Raw genomic sequence first — 16543 nt, forward strand, 5'->3', positions numbered from 1 at the left:
CAAGACGTTTTCCCTCCCGACTGCTATACTCGAACATTAGACAGTACTGCTTCGCCTCCCACCGATACCGAACCGTCGGCAATTTGAAAACCCGCTGTACATACGGGGCTTTCGCCATGTCCGGGAAACAGAAGCCCAAGTTCGAGGTCAGAGGCTACAGCGAGCACAAAGCTCCCAAGCCGGCGTCTCCATCGGCCAGCACGATTCTCGTCTCCCCAAACAATGAGATTCTCCTTCTTCACCGTGTCCAGACCTCCAGTGCATTCCCCTCCGCACATGTGTTTCCCGGAGGCAACCTGGAGCCAAGCGACGGGGAAGTGGCGAGCGATCCTACAGATGTGAATCGACATCTGGAAAATATCGCCTACCGCACGGGCGCCATTAGGGAGTTGTTTGAGGAGACGGGGATTCTATTGGCCCGTGAATCCAGGACCGCAGAGTCACTCCTCCCCGTCAGCACGGCCGTGCGAAAGGAGGGTCGCGAATCTGTACACAAGGGCAAGGTTTCCTTCAAGTCCTGGCTATCTTCGATTTCCCCAAATGCGGTCCTCGACACAGACCGCCTCATCCCATTCACCCACTGGATCACCCCACCGAATGTACCGAAACGGTTCACCACGCAGATGTACGTCTACTTTGTCGACCCGGCGGAGAAGGGCAATCCGAGCGTGCACGCAACAGCAGATCAGATCGAGACCATGACGCCGGAATGGAGATCCGCAAGAGATTGGCTGAGCTTGGCGAGGAGCGGGGACATCATCCTGTTCCCACCGCAATTTCTGCTCCTCTACCTGGTCTCGGAGATACTTGACGGCCCTGGTGACAGCGAGGAAGACATCCTGAGGAAGCGAGCCATACTAAAGAGGCGGATTGAGACCGAAGGGACCCCGGTGCCGTGGAAGGATAAGTTCATTTCCCCCATCGGCATGAGCTTCGGCGAGGATGGCCGAAGCGTGCTTGCCCTGGATAAACCTGGTCCTGAGTTGAAGGCTTCGACTCTGAAAGGAGATGACGAGTATGTTGTGCTGGTCAAATTCAACAGAGAAGGGCCAAGAGACGTAGAGATTGGTTTGAGAAAGGAAGTCCTGCGGGAAAGAAGGGAAAAGGGAATAGACAAGGCGAGTAAGATATAGAAAGCCCTATATGCATATATTACCGCGGTTTGAATTCATGGGTTTATTGTCATGATCGAAAACCTCCAGCGCCTCGCTAAGTATTCAATGGGCGACAATCCACCCTGGCTCAACATGTCATCCTGTCATCTGACCGCCATCTTTCCTCTCTAAAACCACGACAGAGTCCACAACGCTGGTAGATTGGGCCACCGTTCCTGCCACCTAGCAAGAATCTCAGGAACTTTCTCGTCAAAGCTCATCCTGGCCGCCCCAGTTCCGTTCTCCCAACCTTGGCTGCCACTTATTTGCCTTTCCTGAATGGCCGCCTCATTCAAGCTATCGGCTAATTCAAGAATCGCTCCTCCACCAACCAGCGCTTCTTCATGATTATCCTTAATATCGATGTTGAAGACGTGAACAGGCCTATTCAAAGGCGCTCCGCGGTCGAGTAAATTGTCCACGACGGCGTCCCAGCACCGTTCCTCGCAGGTGAAAATCACGTCCACAACGCCTCCTTCCGTTCCTGCAGCGCCTTTATCGCCGCGATTCAAGGCCTCCATCCTGGCTGCGCCAACAATCCAGTCATGAAACCGTTCTGGTCCCCATTTGATCTTCCTATTCCGATCAAGCATGTTTAATATGCCATTATTCCGATACAGTCGGGCGTCTTGCGCGTTCAGTTCGTCGTACATCTTCGTATAGGACGTAGTATTGAAGTTATAGACTTGAGGTTGTGAGATGGAGGGACCTGGTAAGCGGACGTAGCTACCCGTACCAAAGGAGATGACGGGGTATTGGTGCTCCGAGGTAGAGAGACGAAGATGGGCTTCCATGGAGCGATTGTTGTTGGAGGCACAGACTGTACAAAACTTGAGCTTAAAGGGGATTTCATTCTGTGAAGAACTAGGTAGAGCAGGAGATGTCGGTGTGGCGGGTGCGAGGGTCGTCGACGTCGCGGTGCCGGGCGGAGTGGATGGGTCGATGGTACCGTCGAGGCCCGTAGAGGACGTGACTTGCAAATGACTCTGTCCTGTAGGAGCAGTCACGGTAGAGGGAGGAGTTTGCGCGGACGACGATGGGGGTTGTGGTGCTGGTTGAGCAGGTTGCGGCGTCTGTGTTCGCGCCTGAAGGCGAGCACGTCGAGGATCTGCGGACATGATGCGAGAGGGATAGAATGTGCGTTATTGCTCTACAGCAAACATGGTATAACTGCCGGCGTCTAGGTCAGTGGATTCTCTGGATATGTGGAGAGAGACAAGTAGTTTAAGCAAGCCACAAAGCGGCGAAGTCAGAGGTTTGAAATTGCGTATTATTCGTGGATGTCCGCAGAAAGAGAATAGGACAGCTCCAATAAGATAGTCATCACAAGATGCGTAGAGGGGGAGGGAGGGTATGCTGGTGTCTTAGAACTCACCTTGGTGTGCGGCTTGAATAACGCCTGGTGATAGAACAGGACAGGCTAACTTGCGAGCTCCTTTGTGGACGAATATTTTGTAGAAGGTACTTTGGACCTCTTGGTGGTTAACGCCCAGGCTGTCGAGACTCGAGATCGATCAGACAGCGCAGGCAGAAAATTCCCGGTTCTGGGTCAAAATGCGGCTAAACTTCTCCATACTGATAGAAGCGAGGACTGGGAGCACGAAGCCTAGCGGGACCTGGGCGGCATCTGAAACGCCTAGTGGACGGCTGTGGGGAGCCTGCAGTGCCTGTGGCCGCCTGTGGTTGGAGGTTGCCTGTGCTCTCTTACCCCCCGTTTATGTGCCATTCCAGTTGGAGGCAGAGCCAGGGCTTACATATGGCCCAGTCACAGCAGTTACAGCAGTATTAGCCACCCAAGGCCGGTTCCCTCTCTTCTGAAGATCCAGGTCCATTCTCAAGGCGAACCCAATTCCTCGATCTCGACTACCTTGCATATTTACTGTCAAGTCGGTCCCTTTACCAGGCTTTGGCCTGATCATCCTGCTTTACCTGACTCCAGCGCAATTCTGGTCATACTCATCGTCAACACCACCACCTCGATGCACACATCGCCTGACCTTCTTGCTCTTCTAATCCCTGGGCATACTTTGGACTTTTGCCTGCGTTTCGGCCCATCACGTCTCTCTCTGATCGCTATATTTAGATCTGGCTCTCGCCGTTCTCGCCTAGCCTGATTCTCGACAACTGAACTCGACGTTCTCACACAGCTCGTTATTCTAATTAGGACCCTTCAGCTGCTCGTAGCTGGCTGCTGGGGACGCCCTTCTGATTTTCCATTCTTTTCCTTCGTCTTCGACATTTTCCCTCCTTGTTAAGCGCGCGCGCTGCGCCGTTCTTTCGATTCTCCAGATTCACCGCCGCCATTGGCACTGGGGACGCCTTATTAGCCGCCCAACGCACGCTCTTCGCTGGCTCGTTCTCGTGCCTATAGGTGCGCTTCGGCAAAGGATAACAATTCAATCATTCTTCGTTTGCGACACCTGTGCCTCCCTGGCTATCTAAACATCTCGCGACCGAACCCATCCTTCTTGTACGGTCAGGATGGCCACCATCACAGCCTCACCACCTGCGATGTCTCCTCCGCTGGCCGCAGCCACCACCTCTCCTCCCAGTCTGCCTCCTTTAATCACTACCACCCCGAATACGCGGCGGACGAGCTCGCAAAGGCCAACCTCATATGCTGAAAGACGGATGTCGACTTATTCCACAACTTCAAAAGGTTCCTACCTTCCGCAGTCTCGACCGACGTCCTATGTCTTTCCCGCCTTCCACTCGAGTCTACCATATACCCTCGTCCGAGATTTTGCATATTTGACAACGCACCCTTTACACTACGGGCCCCCTCCGCATCAATCGGGTCTCTCTACACCAGCGAGTGAGTCAAGAAGACTTTCCGACCCAGCGATCTCATCATGGGACGACTCCAGAGGCCAATGGTCTGCGACGCCGCCCTGGATATCAGAAACACACCCCAGCGCTTTTAGTCGGGATCGGCTACCTGCAATGACATTCAAAGATGATGGGCCGCCCTACAGCGAAGATGAGGATATCCAATCCCCCATTGTCACCACGAGCAGGCACAAAAAACATAAATCCAATGAGCGAGGGAGGTCGCCCGGAGCAGCAGGTCCCCATCGCGGCGTTGTGGTTGGCGCAGCCGGTCATCCTGAGGAGGCAGACGGTCCCGGTGAAGCCGTCGAAACATACGATACCAACATCCTAAGGTTCCCGCACGAGCCTCAACACCGCGACTCCAACTTTGCTAAACCTCTTCAACGCAATCTTTCCCCTTATGGCGACGAAGGTCCTGGCTCTGAAGACGAATACTCAGACGCCGAAGACGATACGCGGTTCTCAAAAGACTATTCGTTTACGATTGCCAGTCCCGACGAGGAAATGCACGGCAAGGCTGTCGCACTCTTCGACTTCGAAAGCGAGCATCAAAATGAATTGCCCTTGAAGGAAGGGCAGATAATTCTAGTGTCATATCGACATGGCCAAGGTTGGTTGGTGGCCGAAGATCCCAGGACCGGCGAGAGTGGACTAGTACCCGAAGAGTTTGTACGCCTGGTTAGGGACATCGAAGGCGGCCTACGCGGGTTAAATGCTGTGACTTTGGAAGGTGACGGGAACATGGACAGTATCATCAGTCCTGTATCAACGGATCCTGGGTCGATCAATACGCCGGTACCGAACAACCATGATTTTCCTCCTCCGCAGCAACAAGGTTCATACAAGTCCAGCAGCAATGGTGGCACCTATGGCGAGAAGCATCCTCCGGTGCAGTCGACTTTTAGCACTAGCAGTCGCGATTTCAGCCCATATCCCTTACCCTCCAAGGGCGACGAAAACTCTGTAAAGGAGAGGGAGAAAGAACGAGAAAAGGCGACCGACATTAGCTAGTACCCTGTTCCGGTTGCTCCCCTCTAACGATCTTCCAACTCAATGGAGAGGCAGATAGTAACGGGGCGGCGGAAAGAACACGGTTAAGACCAGGAATCAACGACACGCGTTAGACTGGGCCTGCGCTGCATGGGTGATGGCATGATAAATTTTTATTCTCTAATGTGTTGTATGATATGATATCCTATGGATTATGCCTCAAGGCAAACTCTCGACGGCCGCAAATGGCAGTGGGCGGGTAGGAAAGGGCCACACAATATGGGCTTTTGGGACGGATAACGGATGAGGACATGGTACACATGAATCTGCGAAGCGTACCAACGCGCAAGAAGAGATGTTTCTTCTTTCCAGCGCATGGAGACGAAGCTGCCTTGAGGGAGCTGACTCTGATCTCCACATCTCCTCTAGTGTTGCAAATGAGACCATCTCAAGGGGGTATAGATACTGACACCAAGAAAATAGAGGAAGAACAAACAGAGAAATTTCCAAACGTGCAAGTCGAGTGAGTTTGAACAATGATGTAGGCCGAGTCGTGTTTTACTTTAGTCCTTTTCTCTCTAGACAATGGGAACGTCTGTTCGGCCACGCAAAGCCCTGTTGAGGCTGTGGTCTTGCTCGTCGTCCCAATGCAAAGGCCCTTGGATGTCCGCGAGAGCCGCGAGAGGGTAGAGTGCATTCACGCCTTCAACCGACTCCAGTTCTATCAGGAATGCACAACCATGCCGTTCGTCGGTAACCCAGGATGACCGATTCGGGAGAGCTCCTCCCAGGTCACCGTCCGCCAGATAGAGTGAGAGATAGCAGTCAAGAACATTGCTTCTCTGATGGAAGAGTCGTGGCAACCAGGACCTCGTTCCGCTCTCACCGATCTCAGATCTAAGAGTGGGTTCTGTGGCGGGTGCTGCGTCTCCCAACCCGGCTATTTTGCGGACTCACCGCGTATTCCTTATATCCATCGTCCCAATCTTCGATTCGTCTGCGAGAACCACCACTACCGGACGATCCTGTGACTCTGCGGCTGGCCCGCCGACTCAGCTTTCCCTGGTCCCTCTCGTACCTCAATCTCTCCACCTCCCTCCTCGAGGCACCCCCGTTGTTGACCCGGTCGCTCCAGATCAAATGCCTCGGCTTGCCCGGGTAGATGCCCCTGCGGACTTTTCTCTTGCGGTTGAAGTAGGTGAGCGAGATGTAGAAGCCGTGGATGTGCGAGGGGATGATGGCCAGGATGAACATGACGCAGTTGAAGAGGAAGTCTTCGTTCGGCCCCGTGATGAGCATCACGGCCAGCGGCGGGAAGAGGATGTTCAAGGCCGTGATGACCAGGCGTTTGAAGAGTGGGATTCTCATTATCACAGTGAAATCAGGTCCCGGATGGATCTCTGGGTGGTCTAGGTGACCAAGTCCCTCGCAGCTTCTGTGCAATGGAACGAAAATTGCCAGCGTGTGGGTTTGATTCCTTCCCGCGAGGAAACAAAGACAAACAGAGGTAATTGATATCAAACAAACAAATGCGATGTCGAAGCAGTTTCAAGTGTCTATCCTTCTGCTCATACTGTGAGCCCAAAGAGTAACGGTTAGAGAGAGCGTAGATTTCAAGAATGTTTTGCACCATTTGTAGGAGCTGCAGCGGCCATCGTCATCATAGACTCCCTTCCCCCTGCTCACTTTTCGCTTCTCACCTCTCCCCTTCTCAACCCGTGGGCGGTGCCGGTGCTGACTGTGCGCCCATTCAACGCCTCTAACGCTCTAACGCAGGGACCTCTGCAGGCAGGCAGGTTCTTTGCCCAGCCGGGGAATCCATCGTCGAGCAAAGTCCACCCGAGACAAGAAAAAGCATGGCACAGAACAAGTCTCCGAAGCGTTGATCTGGGAGATCGTCGACGTCTGGGAATCGAACAAGACGTCATTTTTCCTATCGGTGGTGGCTGTGGCTGGGTCGTCGCCAATCGGGCCGGGCCAACACCACGTTTTCTCAACGGGGAGAGTGGCGTCCGTCTCATCACAGTCAGGGTCTTGGTATACGGCTCGACGGGTCCAACTATGTACGGGGTATGCGACTGAAGGACGTAGAACATTGCTACTCACTCTCTAATAGCTACTAGCTGATAGTTAAAAAGAGCAAACAAAGCGAGACGATAGCGACGCGATGCTCACCGTCCAGCTACTTGTACCTCGTACATGTGTAGGTCTAATCCTTGGGGAAATATAATGCATCGAGGGTTCTTGTACTATTTGCATTGTTTGTTCAACTTCTCTTCTAGTAATATCTTACATGTGATCCAGTCTAAATATCCCTGTTCACAGAGAGGTTCAACACTGCCTTTTCGGCAGCGCAAATGAATATACATATTGTTTGGCACATGCCCCTAAGACGCTATCGGCTTCCACTCACAAGCAGAATGGCACTTCCTAGCTGGCGTCTGATATCCTCGTTATCCACGTCGTGGGTATCTTCGACCTCCCCCCACATCTTGGTCTGCCATCTTACCTCGAGGCTTGAGGCCTCGGCAGCCTCCTCGATGCCAAACCGCTTCTGACTCCCACTCTCTTGCATATCCCGGAATTCCTCACTCCACTCAATCAACAGTCTTGTACCAACAAGTAGACTCTTCGTAGCCAATACTGCACGCTCGAGGGCTGCAAGCTCATATGCAGGAAGGCCAGCGATCCACCCACGGATCACGCTTCTCGTCGTTTCATCCTGCTGCGTAGGCATGATACTGTTTTCGTCCAGAACAGGTTTGATGTCAACACCAGGCCACACTGATGTGCTTAGATAACTAATGATGGGTGTGGCTATCCGAATCTGAATCTCACGTAGTGATTCTGTCCGTTCGGTTTGCATTTCCAACTGCGATGCCGAAGTGTTCGCTGGTGCCCAACACAGTAACGTATCCGTGTCTAGGTAACGCATCATGATTGTAATGATGTCTTTTCGGATCTTGCCATCACCCCGCGTCTCTGTCTCGATAATGTCCTGCGCCCGTGCCGATATTGAGGTCATAGGGATGTTGTGGTTTTTCAACGCTTGCTGCGCGGATTCGAGCAGATCCCATTCAATAGCGATGGCATGGGCTAGGTGCGGCTTGGAGCGCGGGACCGTGAGGATTGATTTGCTGGGAGTCCGCACGGGTCTCTGGTCCAAATACACTTGATACCCTTGTGGGACTTCTCTGACATGAACATCTTTCCAAAACCTTTTCCTCAATGGGCTTGTCTTCCCACCCGGCTGACTCGCGGCACGAAGTTCTTTTCCTTGCTTGAGCAGCTCTGCTTTCCGTCTTCGTTCTTGGATCCGGTCGCCATATTGGGGAGACGTAGGAACGGGGGCACTGGGGGGTGGTCCGGTTGCAGTGATGGGGAGTGCAGTGGCAGATAATGAGCTGGTTGAGGAGATCGCGCGGATTGTTGGCGTCGCAAGCCGACCGACCGAAGGATGGGTTTTCAAGCCGCGGACGACAGATGAAGACACTCTTAGCATATCTGCCCTCATATTGTCCTTATGATACTGGATAGAGAGCCGAATCGAGAGCTGGGAAATCAACAACGTCTCGGAGTTTAAGATGCCAAGACGAAGGGAATCCGATACCTAGCTCGCCCCTCTTTCGGACGAGGATGATGCCGCTCTATGCTCCCCCCCAGCTTCCCGCGTACCGCTTAGTTGGAGACCATGGGCCGTTCAGAGGTTTGTGTCATGCTTCCCACTATTTTTTCTGCACTAGGAGGTCAGAGGAAGTCCGAGTGGCTACATTGGACACCAGAGCAACAATTACCACACCACTATGTGATACCCAGACACAACCGCGTGCGCCGCGACCTAAATGCTTTGAATCTCTTCTTGAATTCTCCTTCAGCAACAACACCACTCTTGAACCATCTCTACTACACTTTCTCCCCTCCAAGGTCTCAAAGCCTGGAAGATCTCGCTGCCTCCAGGGCTTTTGTCTGTGCACGGTAGTTCTTGAGCAGCTGTCGGACGGCCAAGTCAAACATGACATCCTCAGAGCCCCCAGGTATCCGGGCGGTTGGGATTTCGCGGTAGATTTTCTCGACCAGTTCGCCTTGACCTGTCCTCGTGAAGCCATTCCCTCCAAAGAGAAGTACTGCGCAGCGTGAACATTCATCCAGCACCAAGCCCGCCTTGGCTTTGGCGAGGGCAATCAAGCCGCCCAGTTGGGTATCCGCATCTTCCTTCTTCATCTTCGACAATGAATACACGAATTGCTCCACCCAGGCAGACAGAGACTCGAGCTCCGCCCCGCATCTGGCTAGTCGATTTCGAACCACGGGCTGCTCAATGAGCGGCTTTCCGAAAGCCTCGCGCTTCATCACATATTCGAAGGCGGCAGATAGTGCGACGCGAGAGATACGAGTGATACCGACAACGATTGCCAGTCTCTCGTGATTGAAGTTGTTGGTGATCATCTTCATCCCTGCCCCTTCCTATACCACGTGACACCAACGTTTCAAAGGTCAGTGGGAGCACTTCGAGGCCGGGACATTTCAACGCAAATGGGTGAATGGAAGCCATCTAGAGGCAACGTACCTTTCCAATGAGATTCTCAACCGGGACCTTGACGTCATCAAGCTCGATGTAAGTAGTACCGCTTGTCGTGTTTCCGCTGGTCTTGATCCGGCGAAGGGAGACGCCCTCCTGGTTTAGAAGCGGCACAACGAGAAGAGAAAGTCCGCTGGCTCCGGGGCCTCCAGTTCGAACAGCCATTGTGCAGTAATGCGACCAAATCCCATTGGTGATCCTGATTGTTGACAAATTCTCCTGGTCAGTAACAAAGCTTCGTTGGGTGTTGAACGTCAGTCGCGAACTCACCACTTCTTGCTACCATTCACGATGTAAAACTTGCCATCGGCCGTCTTCTTGGCCGTAGTCGAAATATTCGCGACGTCGCTCCCGGCATCTGGCTCGGTTATACCGATGCATATCCGTTTGTCCCCCCGCAGCAACTCGGGAAGGAACCTTTCTTGGAGCTGCGGGCTGCCGTAGGTGATGATCGGAGGCACACCGTACGCCATGCCGGTCGACAAGGAGGAGGGCGGGCCCCCGAGTCCGGCTCGTCTCATTTCACTGATGTAGATGGAGAAGTGGACGTGGTCGAAATCCTCGACCTTCAAGCCGCCCAACAATTCCGTGATGCCTATGCTTTTCAGCAACTTGATCGGCAGGGGTGCCGGCAGATTCGGGATCAGCATGTTGTGCTTCGAGAATGTCTTGAATACATGGTCCGGGACGTCGCCCTCGGTTTCCCATTCCCGGGCGTGGGAAGACAAGTGTTCGTCGATAAATGCTCGACATGATTTCTGCCAGGCCCGGTGTGATTCGTTGTAGTATGGGGATGGCTGGCCGAGGAGCCAAGGAGGTTCCGCGAATGGTATGGGAATCGCTCGTTCGGTGGCCATGCCTTTTCACCTAGGTCTCTCCCGTTGTTACCAAATGTGACTCAGCGACGTTGTTTGACAATTGACGGGAGACAATGGAGTAAGGGACCGATAACCAATGCCTGTCTTTTGGACCAGAGCATAGGATATATATACTGACCCCGCAATGCGCCCAGCCGGGCCGTAAGCTTGACAAGAAGTGCTTGGTGCATAGCCGGCCGAGGTCCAGACATTCTCTGTGTTCTGCAGCAGCTACTGCATTAGCTGCCCCTGCTGCCCTATCGAGAAACCCCTTATAGCTAGCCTCGTGCCTGCGTGGGAGCTCCTCGGGAAACCCAATTGAGCAAGGCACCCCACGTATTAACTAATAGGTATGCAAGTTCGACGTCACCTCTCACGTAGATACTTGGGCTTGATAGAGGTACCAGTAGGGCCCTATTAATCCTCCAAAGTATCAAGCTAGGAACAGTCCCCACCTAGTTGAGCACTAAAGCCGTCGAGGGTTGAGGTTGAATGAAAAATGGCAAGTAAAACTAAAAGGTTTCATGGGACACTCTTTGACATACGGCCAGAGGAGGGCTTCAGAGCCCTAGTTCCTATGCACATGCAACTGGATCAAAAAAAAAAAAAAAGGGGGGGGGGTTCGTTATTCCGTAGTTGCAGCGGTAATCTCTGCAAATCCCTCGCATTCAACCGTTGGAACCTCATGGGTCCAGGAACAAAATGTCAGAGTTTGGCTACAGGAGCAGCCGGATATGAGTTACCGTTGATCGAGGTTGACTGCTTGCGACTCATCAGCCACCGAATGACACCGATGATGTGCTTCTGCTCATCGCCGAGGGTTTCGGGGCTATCGGCGCATTTGTCTGCGAAGTTGGTGATCTTGTCCCAATGATCTCGAATGTTTTCCGGCGTGAATTGGTCGATGTCGAAGGTGTGTCCGTCAGAACGCTGCCATCGCGTCCTGCCCTGCCAGCCACAGCCCACTTCATAGAGGCCTCCGGTTGGTCGGTCAGGCACCTTGTCGGAACATAATGCCAGGACCAAGGGTGCCACAAACTCGGGTTTACGTGCGTGGACGAGTTCTTCGCTCAGGACGGTGCGAGTAAGCTGTGTTCCAGCCGAGGGACCGATGGTGTTGACGTAGATGTTGTATTTAGCTCCCTCCTCTGCAAGAGCTCGCGAAAATCCCAGTATAGCCATTTTCTAGATCATCGTCAATATTTCGAAGCATTGTGATAGGTATGTAAGACGCAGGTGACTCACCGCTGTCGCATAGTTGGCCTGGCCGTAGTTTCCGTATACCCCACTGGTACTGGATGTGTTGACAATTCGTCCGTATTTCTGTTTCATCATATAAGGATAGGCCGCTTTCGTGCAGGCGTAGGTGCCATGCAGATGGACGTTGAAAATATCATCCCATTGTTTCTCTGTCATATTGATGAAAGCTTTGTCTCGCAGTATGCCAGCATTGTTGACCAAAATATCGACTCTACCAAAGTTGTCGATGGCTGTAACACATCTTCCAATTAGCACAGCTTCTAAAAAGAAAGTGTGTGCAGGCGCTAGCAAGCTTCTGCTGTTCCGCAGAGAACCCCTCCAAGGGACGAAACCGAAACTGTGGACAGGACGCAGTGAGGTTTACCTGTTTTGATGACTGAAGCCCCATCCTCAACCGAAGAACTATTTCCGACCGCCCTCCCTCCAGAGGCAAGGATTTCTTCCACCACAGAGTTTGGGTTCACAAGGTCGTTGACCACAACAGCAGCACCTCGTTTTGCGAATTCGATACAGTAGGCACGTCCGAGACTGTAGATATTAGAAACAGCTCAGCCTGGGACACATGTTGGAAGGGAGCTTTACCCAGCACCGCCACCAGTGATGACTGCAACTTTGCCATCATATCTAACGTCCTCCCCTGGATCGTTTCTATCTTGTTTTTGTGCGGCTTCAAGGTTGACCACCATGTCAGCTGTTTTGGTGGGATGATCAGGCTTCGAAAAGTCATTGATGTCTGCCCAACGCTTCAATATCGCACCGGGCGTGAAGGTCTCGTCGCCTGGAAATGTGAATATCAGCCGCTTGAATTTCTGAAGCTCGTGCTTGTGACAATTGCGCGATCTTGAATCTAGATAGGTTCTCTCATATCTCAACTCACATTTAAGTACAGCACCTGGCGATCGCTCCCATCGAAACTTGGAAACATGGCCAGCGAAGACTTCAAACACTGAGCCGGATTCCCTGCTGATGGGATGAACGAGGAGCCCAACCAGAGGAGAAACATGTTCGGGTCTCAGGTATTGTAGCAGCTCGGCGGACGTGGTTGTAGCCGTCATGTCCGCCGCAGTGACAGGTGCGATGGCGTTCACAAGGATGTTGTACTTGAGGCCTTCCTTGGCCAACGTCTGTGTCAATCCAACAGCGCCCAGCGTGGCCGCCGAGTAGTTGCATTGCCCAGAGTTGCCAAAAAGCCCTGCTGTAGAGGATGTCATTATGATCCTTCCGTATTTCTGTTTGCGGAATATCTTCCAGGCGGCCCGGGTGCATTTGAAGACGCCTGGAGACTAATGTTAGTCCGGGATCCCATCTGGCACAATTGTATTTGTGGGAACTGAAGGGGAAACTTTCCTTTCGAAAGAACGGCGTCAATGTCGTCCCAGTCCTTGTCTGTCATGTTTTCGAAGCTCGCGTCTCGAAAGATGCTTGCACTGTTGACTAGGATGTCTAGCCTTCCAAATTTTTGAATGGCATCCTGAACGATGACATCGCCGTTGAGCACGCTGTTGTAGTTGACGGCGGATCTTCCTCCAGCACTGACTATCTGTCCGACCACCTCATCGGCGTCCTACCGCAGCGTTAACTCAGGGGCTCATAAAGGGTGGAGACACGATAGCGTACTTTTCTGGAGACATCGTTCACGAGAACGCTGGCCCCTCTCGATGCAAGATAGAGAGCATGTGCCTTGCCCAAGCCGCTACCAGCACCCGTGATGATGGCGACGTGATTGTCAAGCCGTAAATCTACCATGTTGATATCGAGTGTTGGCGAGAGAAGTAGCGTTCACAGCACACAACCAGGGACAGCAGATTGCGACGTCACGAGGTGCGTTTCATTTATTCCACAAATGAAGGGCAGAATTGGCGGTGTCCCTGTCAGAGGCTCCAAGCATCTTGACGTTACCATATGTGGTTTCTCGCCTCTTTTGGCACGACGACTGTGAGTGCCGAACCCGAGGGACGAGGCACCCCTTTGTATTGCGGATAGGTCAAACTGAGATCACGTTCTGCATCCCCACCCCTCGGCCTTCCAGTGCGTCCGCAGAATTGACAGCCGGTTTCGAGGAGTGTATGATTCCGACAGAACAGAAAATTCAACGGGTCAAAAACGGATTCGAAATGAATTCTTCACAGATATCACTCTGGGGGACTTGTACTTTTATTGCGCAGACCATCATGTTATGCTCTCATGACAAAGAATGGGTTGGGTTTGCAACTGCTTCCGTGGCATTGATAACTGAACTAGCATCAAAGCCTCGCACGGTCCGAGATATCCTTGACAATCTGACCCTTCTCCCCTCGCTTCTCTTTGTCCCGCAAAACCCTCCTCAAGATCTTGCTACTGGGGCTCTTTGGTATCTCTGCGATGAACTCTACCTCCTTGATCCATTTATAGCGCACTCGCCTCTCTTTCACATATTGTATCAGCTCCCTGCCCACCTCGTCGCTCGGCTTCACAGTGGGTTTCAACACAATATATGCTTTTGGTCGTTCGGCGCTATAGTCGTCAGGTATCCCCAACACGGCGCAATCGTCCACGGCAGGGTGTCCTAGCAGGAGACTCTCCAGCTCCGCTGGGGCTACCTGTTGACCTTTGACCTTGATCATCTCCTTGATTCGATCAACAATGTGGATAAAGCCTTCGTCATCGATACTACCAATGTCACCCGTGCGTAGGAAGCCGTCCGCTCCAAACGTCTCGGCTGTTTCCTTCGCGTTTGCGAGATACCCCATTGCAATCTGGGGCCCACTGGCAAGAATCTCGCCTATCTCGTTTGGCCCTCGCTCTTCACCTGTTACTATGTCGAGGATCTTCACTGTCGTCGAGCCAAGGAGTACACCCCCGCTGTTGGCATATTTGTAGCTGTAGAATTCAGGTGGGTGGGTCGTCAGACAGCAGCACGACTCTGTCATACCGTAACTTTGCCGGAATCCGGTCCACGGCATCTTCTGTTCAAGTTGGCGGATGACCTCCTGCCCAAGAGGAGCTGCGCCAGATGCAATTGTCCTGACACAAGTGAGGTCGTAACCATCGACGATAGGGTCGCGTACTAGTCGAATGACAATGGACGGGACCAGGGTGAGATCTGTGATCTGGTATTTGACAATGGCATCTAGGAAGGCTTCCATAGTGAATTGTGGGAGCATGATGCATTCGTCGTTGCCGGCGATAGGCCAGTGAAGGAAACGCATGAGCCCACTGACTGGTCGATCATTTTAGCACTTGTCACAAATTTCCCTGCTGTAGGCATTGCTTACTGTGAAACAAGGGGAGGCATGCTAGAAACCGTTTCTTCTCCGGTCCTGCGACGTCCTTCAGCTGTTGGCATTGAGCAATCATATTCTTATGTGACAGCATCACCTGTCATTTATAGAGTCAGTCGCTCATCCGAGGCCTCTGAGTAGACATTGGCGATGACCGGCTCTCACTCACAGCTTTTGGTAGCCCAGTTGTTCCACTGCTGAAGGTCAGGAACCCGCACACATCGTTGGTGCTGCCCGCTGGGATGCGATATGTAGGCGTCTGGCCATTGCCGTAGCTCTTGCCAATTTCCAACAGTTGCTTCATCGTCGTGTAGCTCTCGAGCTCCCCCTCTAACAAGAAAATGCGATCATTGGGGATTCCCGCTTTCTTTGCCGCTACAAGGGCCACGTTGATGGAGCTGGGCACAGTCATGATATACTTTGTTTGTGCCGTTTTGAGGGCATGGGCCATCTCGTCCGGACCATATGCAGGAGAGGCGCCGTTGACTCTTCCACCTGATAACTTGCGTCAATATCCCTTCAGTCAAGCTACATCAAACGTTGAGGGATTGCAAAAAAGCGTCAAAGATGAGATAGTGGGTGTCGCTCCACAACATACCTGCTCTCAAGATGGAGAACAAAGCGACAGGGTACCATATCGTATTCGGGCTAAACAAGGATACTGTATCTTCCACCTGCAAGCCATATCGCTTGACCAAGGCTGTGGATAGATGTGTAGCATGATCCTTGACTTGTAAGTAGTCTAGCCGCTCCTGGGTGACTGCATTGGTGAAGCCTCCGATCTCGTTGGGCGGAAAGTTAAACAATGGCGAGTACCTCGCGTCCTCGAAAGCCCATTCCCATATCGTCACATCATTTGGACCTGATCTCGCCCAGGATAGAATTAGCAATGCGAAGTATAGGAGAGGCTTTGTTGTATAGACGTACACTCAATGTCGGGATATCTGGACCTGAACAACATCCTGAATATGCATCAGATGGTTGCATGAAGTGATGGCACAATCGCTCAACCTATCCCCCATAAGGCTTTTGAGGGAGCTTTGGAGGAGCAACAATAGGTCGATAATACGGTGTTGGAGCGAGGCCCATGAGAATGAGGGGGTTCTTCTTAGTACCTCAAGCGAGAGCAAATTGAAATCTCCGAGGCAACACAGCCTTGGGCCGAACGTGTAAGGGCCGCTGTTATGGACTTATGGGCCTGTTTTGTGACTTTACAAAGCCTGGGTGGCTTTAATATGTCGCATCATTCAGTTCATATTTCTGTGCCCATGTTTTCAAGGATTTGTGAGGGCTACACAACCTGAAGGGTGAGAGTGCTCCTATCTGACCTTGGTGCCGCACGGTGCAGTCCCCATCGCATGATATGAAAGAGTGAGCGCTTTACCAAGCATGCGAACCATCTCTTTTCGGCTGCGTGACATCTGCTGCAACGTGTGCCTGGATCCAACAGAGATTGACGCTCGTCCTTCTAGCGATCCCGAGAAAGAATCATGGAGAGGGACCCTCGGGCCTCGGAGCGCACCTCATTTCGACTCAGCATCATTATGGGATCTAGCGAATCCGGGGACGCTCATGAATCACAGCGGCACCATCTCATTAAGTGAGCATCCG

The 16543-nt window shown here is 52.4% G+C and overlaps 8 protein-coding genes across 8 annotated transcripts; 2 read left to right on the forward strand and 6 right to left on the reverse strand.

Annotated features, from left to right (window-relative positions):
• Positions 1-116: 116 nt before the first annotated feature.
• Positions 117-1133, forward strand: AYO21_04010 (hypothetical protein; the record flags this gene model as incomplete). Its single annotated transcript, XM_022653983.1, has 1 exon — positions 117-1133. The coding sequence occupies one exon, from the start codon at positions 117-119 to the stop codon at positions 1131-1133; it is 1017 nt and encodes a 338-aa protein (XP_022513727.1).
• Positions 1134-1282: 149 nt separating this feature from the next.
• AYO21_04011 (RNA polymerase II subunit A domain phosphatase ssu72) lies at positions 1283-2272 on the reverse strand (the record flags this gene model as incomplete). Its single annotated transcript, XM_022653984.1, has 1 exon — positions 1283-2272. One exon carries the CDS (start codon positions 2270-2272, stop codon positions 1283-1285), a length of 990 nt encoding a protein of 329 aa, XP_022513728.1.
• A 1363-nt stretch (positions 2273-3635) lies between these two features.
• AYO21_04012 (hypothetical protein) lies at positions 3636-4997 on the forward strand (the record flags this gene model as incomplete). The annotated part of the gene is made up of 1 exon (XM_022653985.1): positions 3636-4997. The coding sequence occupies one exon, from the start codon at positions 3636-3638 to the stop codon at positions 4995-4997; it is 1362 nt and encodes a 453-aa protein (XP_022513729.1).
• Positions 4998-5554: 557 nt separating this feature from the next.
• Positions 5555-6344, reverse strand: AYO21_04013 (hypothetical protein; the record flags this gene model as incomplete). Its single annotated transcript, XM_022653986.1, has 2 exons — positions 5555-5818; positions 5934-6344. The coding sequence occupies 2 exons, from the start codon at positions 6342-6344 to the stop codon at positions 5555-5557; spliced, it is 675 nt and encodes a 224-aa protein (XP_022513730.1).
• Positions 6345-7371: 1027 nt separating this feature from the next.
• Positions 7372-8490, reverse strand: AYO21_04014 (hypothetical protein; the record flags this gene model as incomplete). The annotated part of the gene is made up of 1 exon (XM_022653987.1): positions 7372-8490. The coding sequence occupies one exon, from the start codon at positions 8488-8490 to the stop codon at positions 7372-7374; it is 1119 nt and encodes a 372-aa protein (XP_022513731.1).
• Positions 8491-8903: 413 nt separating this feature from the next.
• On the reverse strand, positions 8904-10412 carry AYO21_04015 (hypothetical protein; the record flags this gene model as incomplete). Its single annotated transcript, XM_022653988.1, has 3 exons — positions 8904-9440; positions 9544-9754; positions 9826-10412. The coding sequence occupies 3 exons, from the start codon at positions 10410-10412 to the stop codon at positions 8904-8906; spliced, it is 1335 nt and encodes a 444-aa protein (XP_022513732.1).
• A 705-nt stretch (positions 10413-11117) lies between these two features.
• Positions 11118-13418, reverse strand: AYO21_04016 (hypothetical protein; the record flags this gene model as incomplete). Its single annotated transcript, XM_022653989.1, has 7 exons — positions 11118-11597; positions 11658-11932; positions 12037-12200; positions 12255-12450; positions 12550-12955; positions 13033-13236; positions 13290-13418. The coding sequence occupies 7 exons, from the start codon at positions 13416-13418 to the stop codon at positions 11118-11120; spliced, it is 1854 nt and encodes a 617-aa protein (XP_022513733.1).
• A 497-nt stretch (positions 13419-13915) lies between these two features.
• AYO21_04017 (hypothetical protein) lies at positions 13916-15893 on the reverse strand (the record flags this gene model as incomplete). Its single annotated transcript, XM_022653990.1, has 5 exons — positions 13916-14871; positions 14927-15029; positions 15102-15427; positions 15531-15794; positions 15860-15893. 5 exons carry the CDS (start codon positions 15891-15893, stop codon positions 13916-13918), a joined length of 1683 nt encoding a protein of 560 aa, XP_022513734.1.
• Between the last annotated feature and the right edge of the window lie 650 nt (positions 15894-16543).

Source organism: Fonsecaea monophora, assembly GCF_001642475.1.
Source record: "Fonsecaea monophora strain CBS 269.37 chromosome Unknown Scaff21, whole genome shotgun sequence".
Classification (NCBI taxonomy): domain Eukaryota; kingdom Fungi; phylum Ascomycota; class Eurotiomycetes; order Chaetothyriales; family Herpotrichiellaceae; genus Fonsecaea; species Fonsecaea monophora.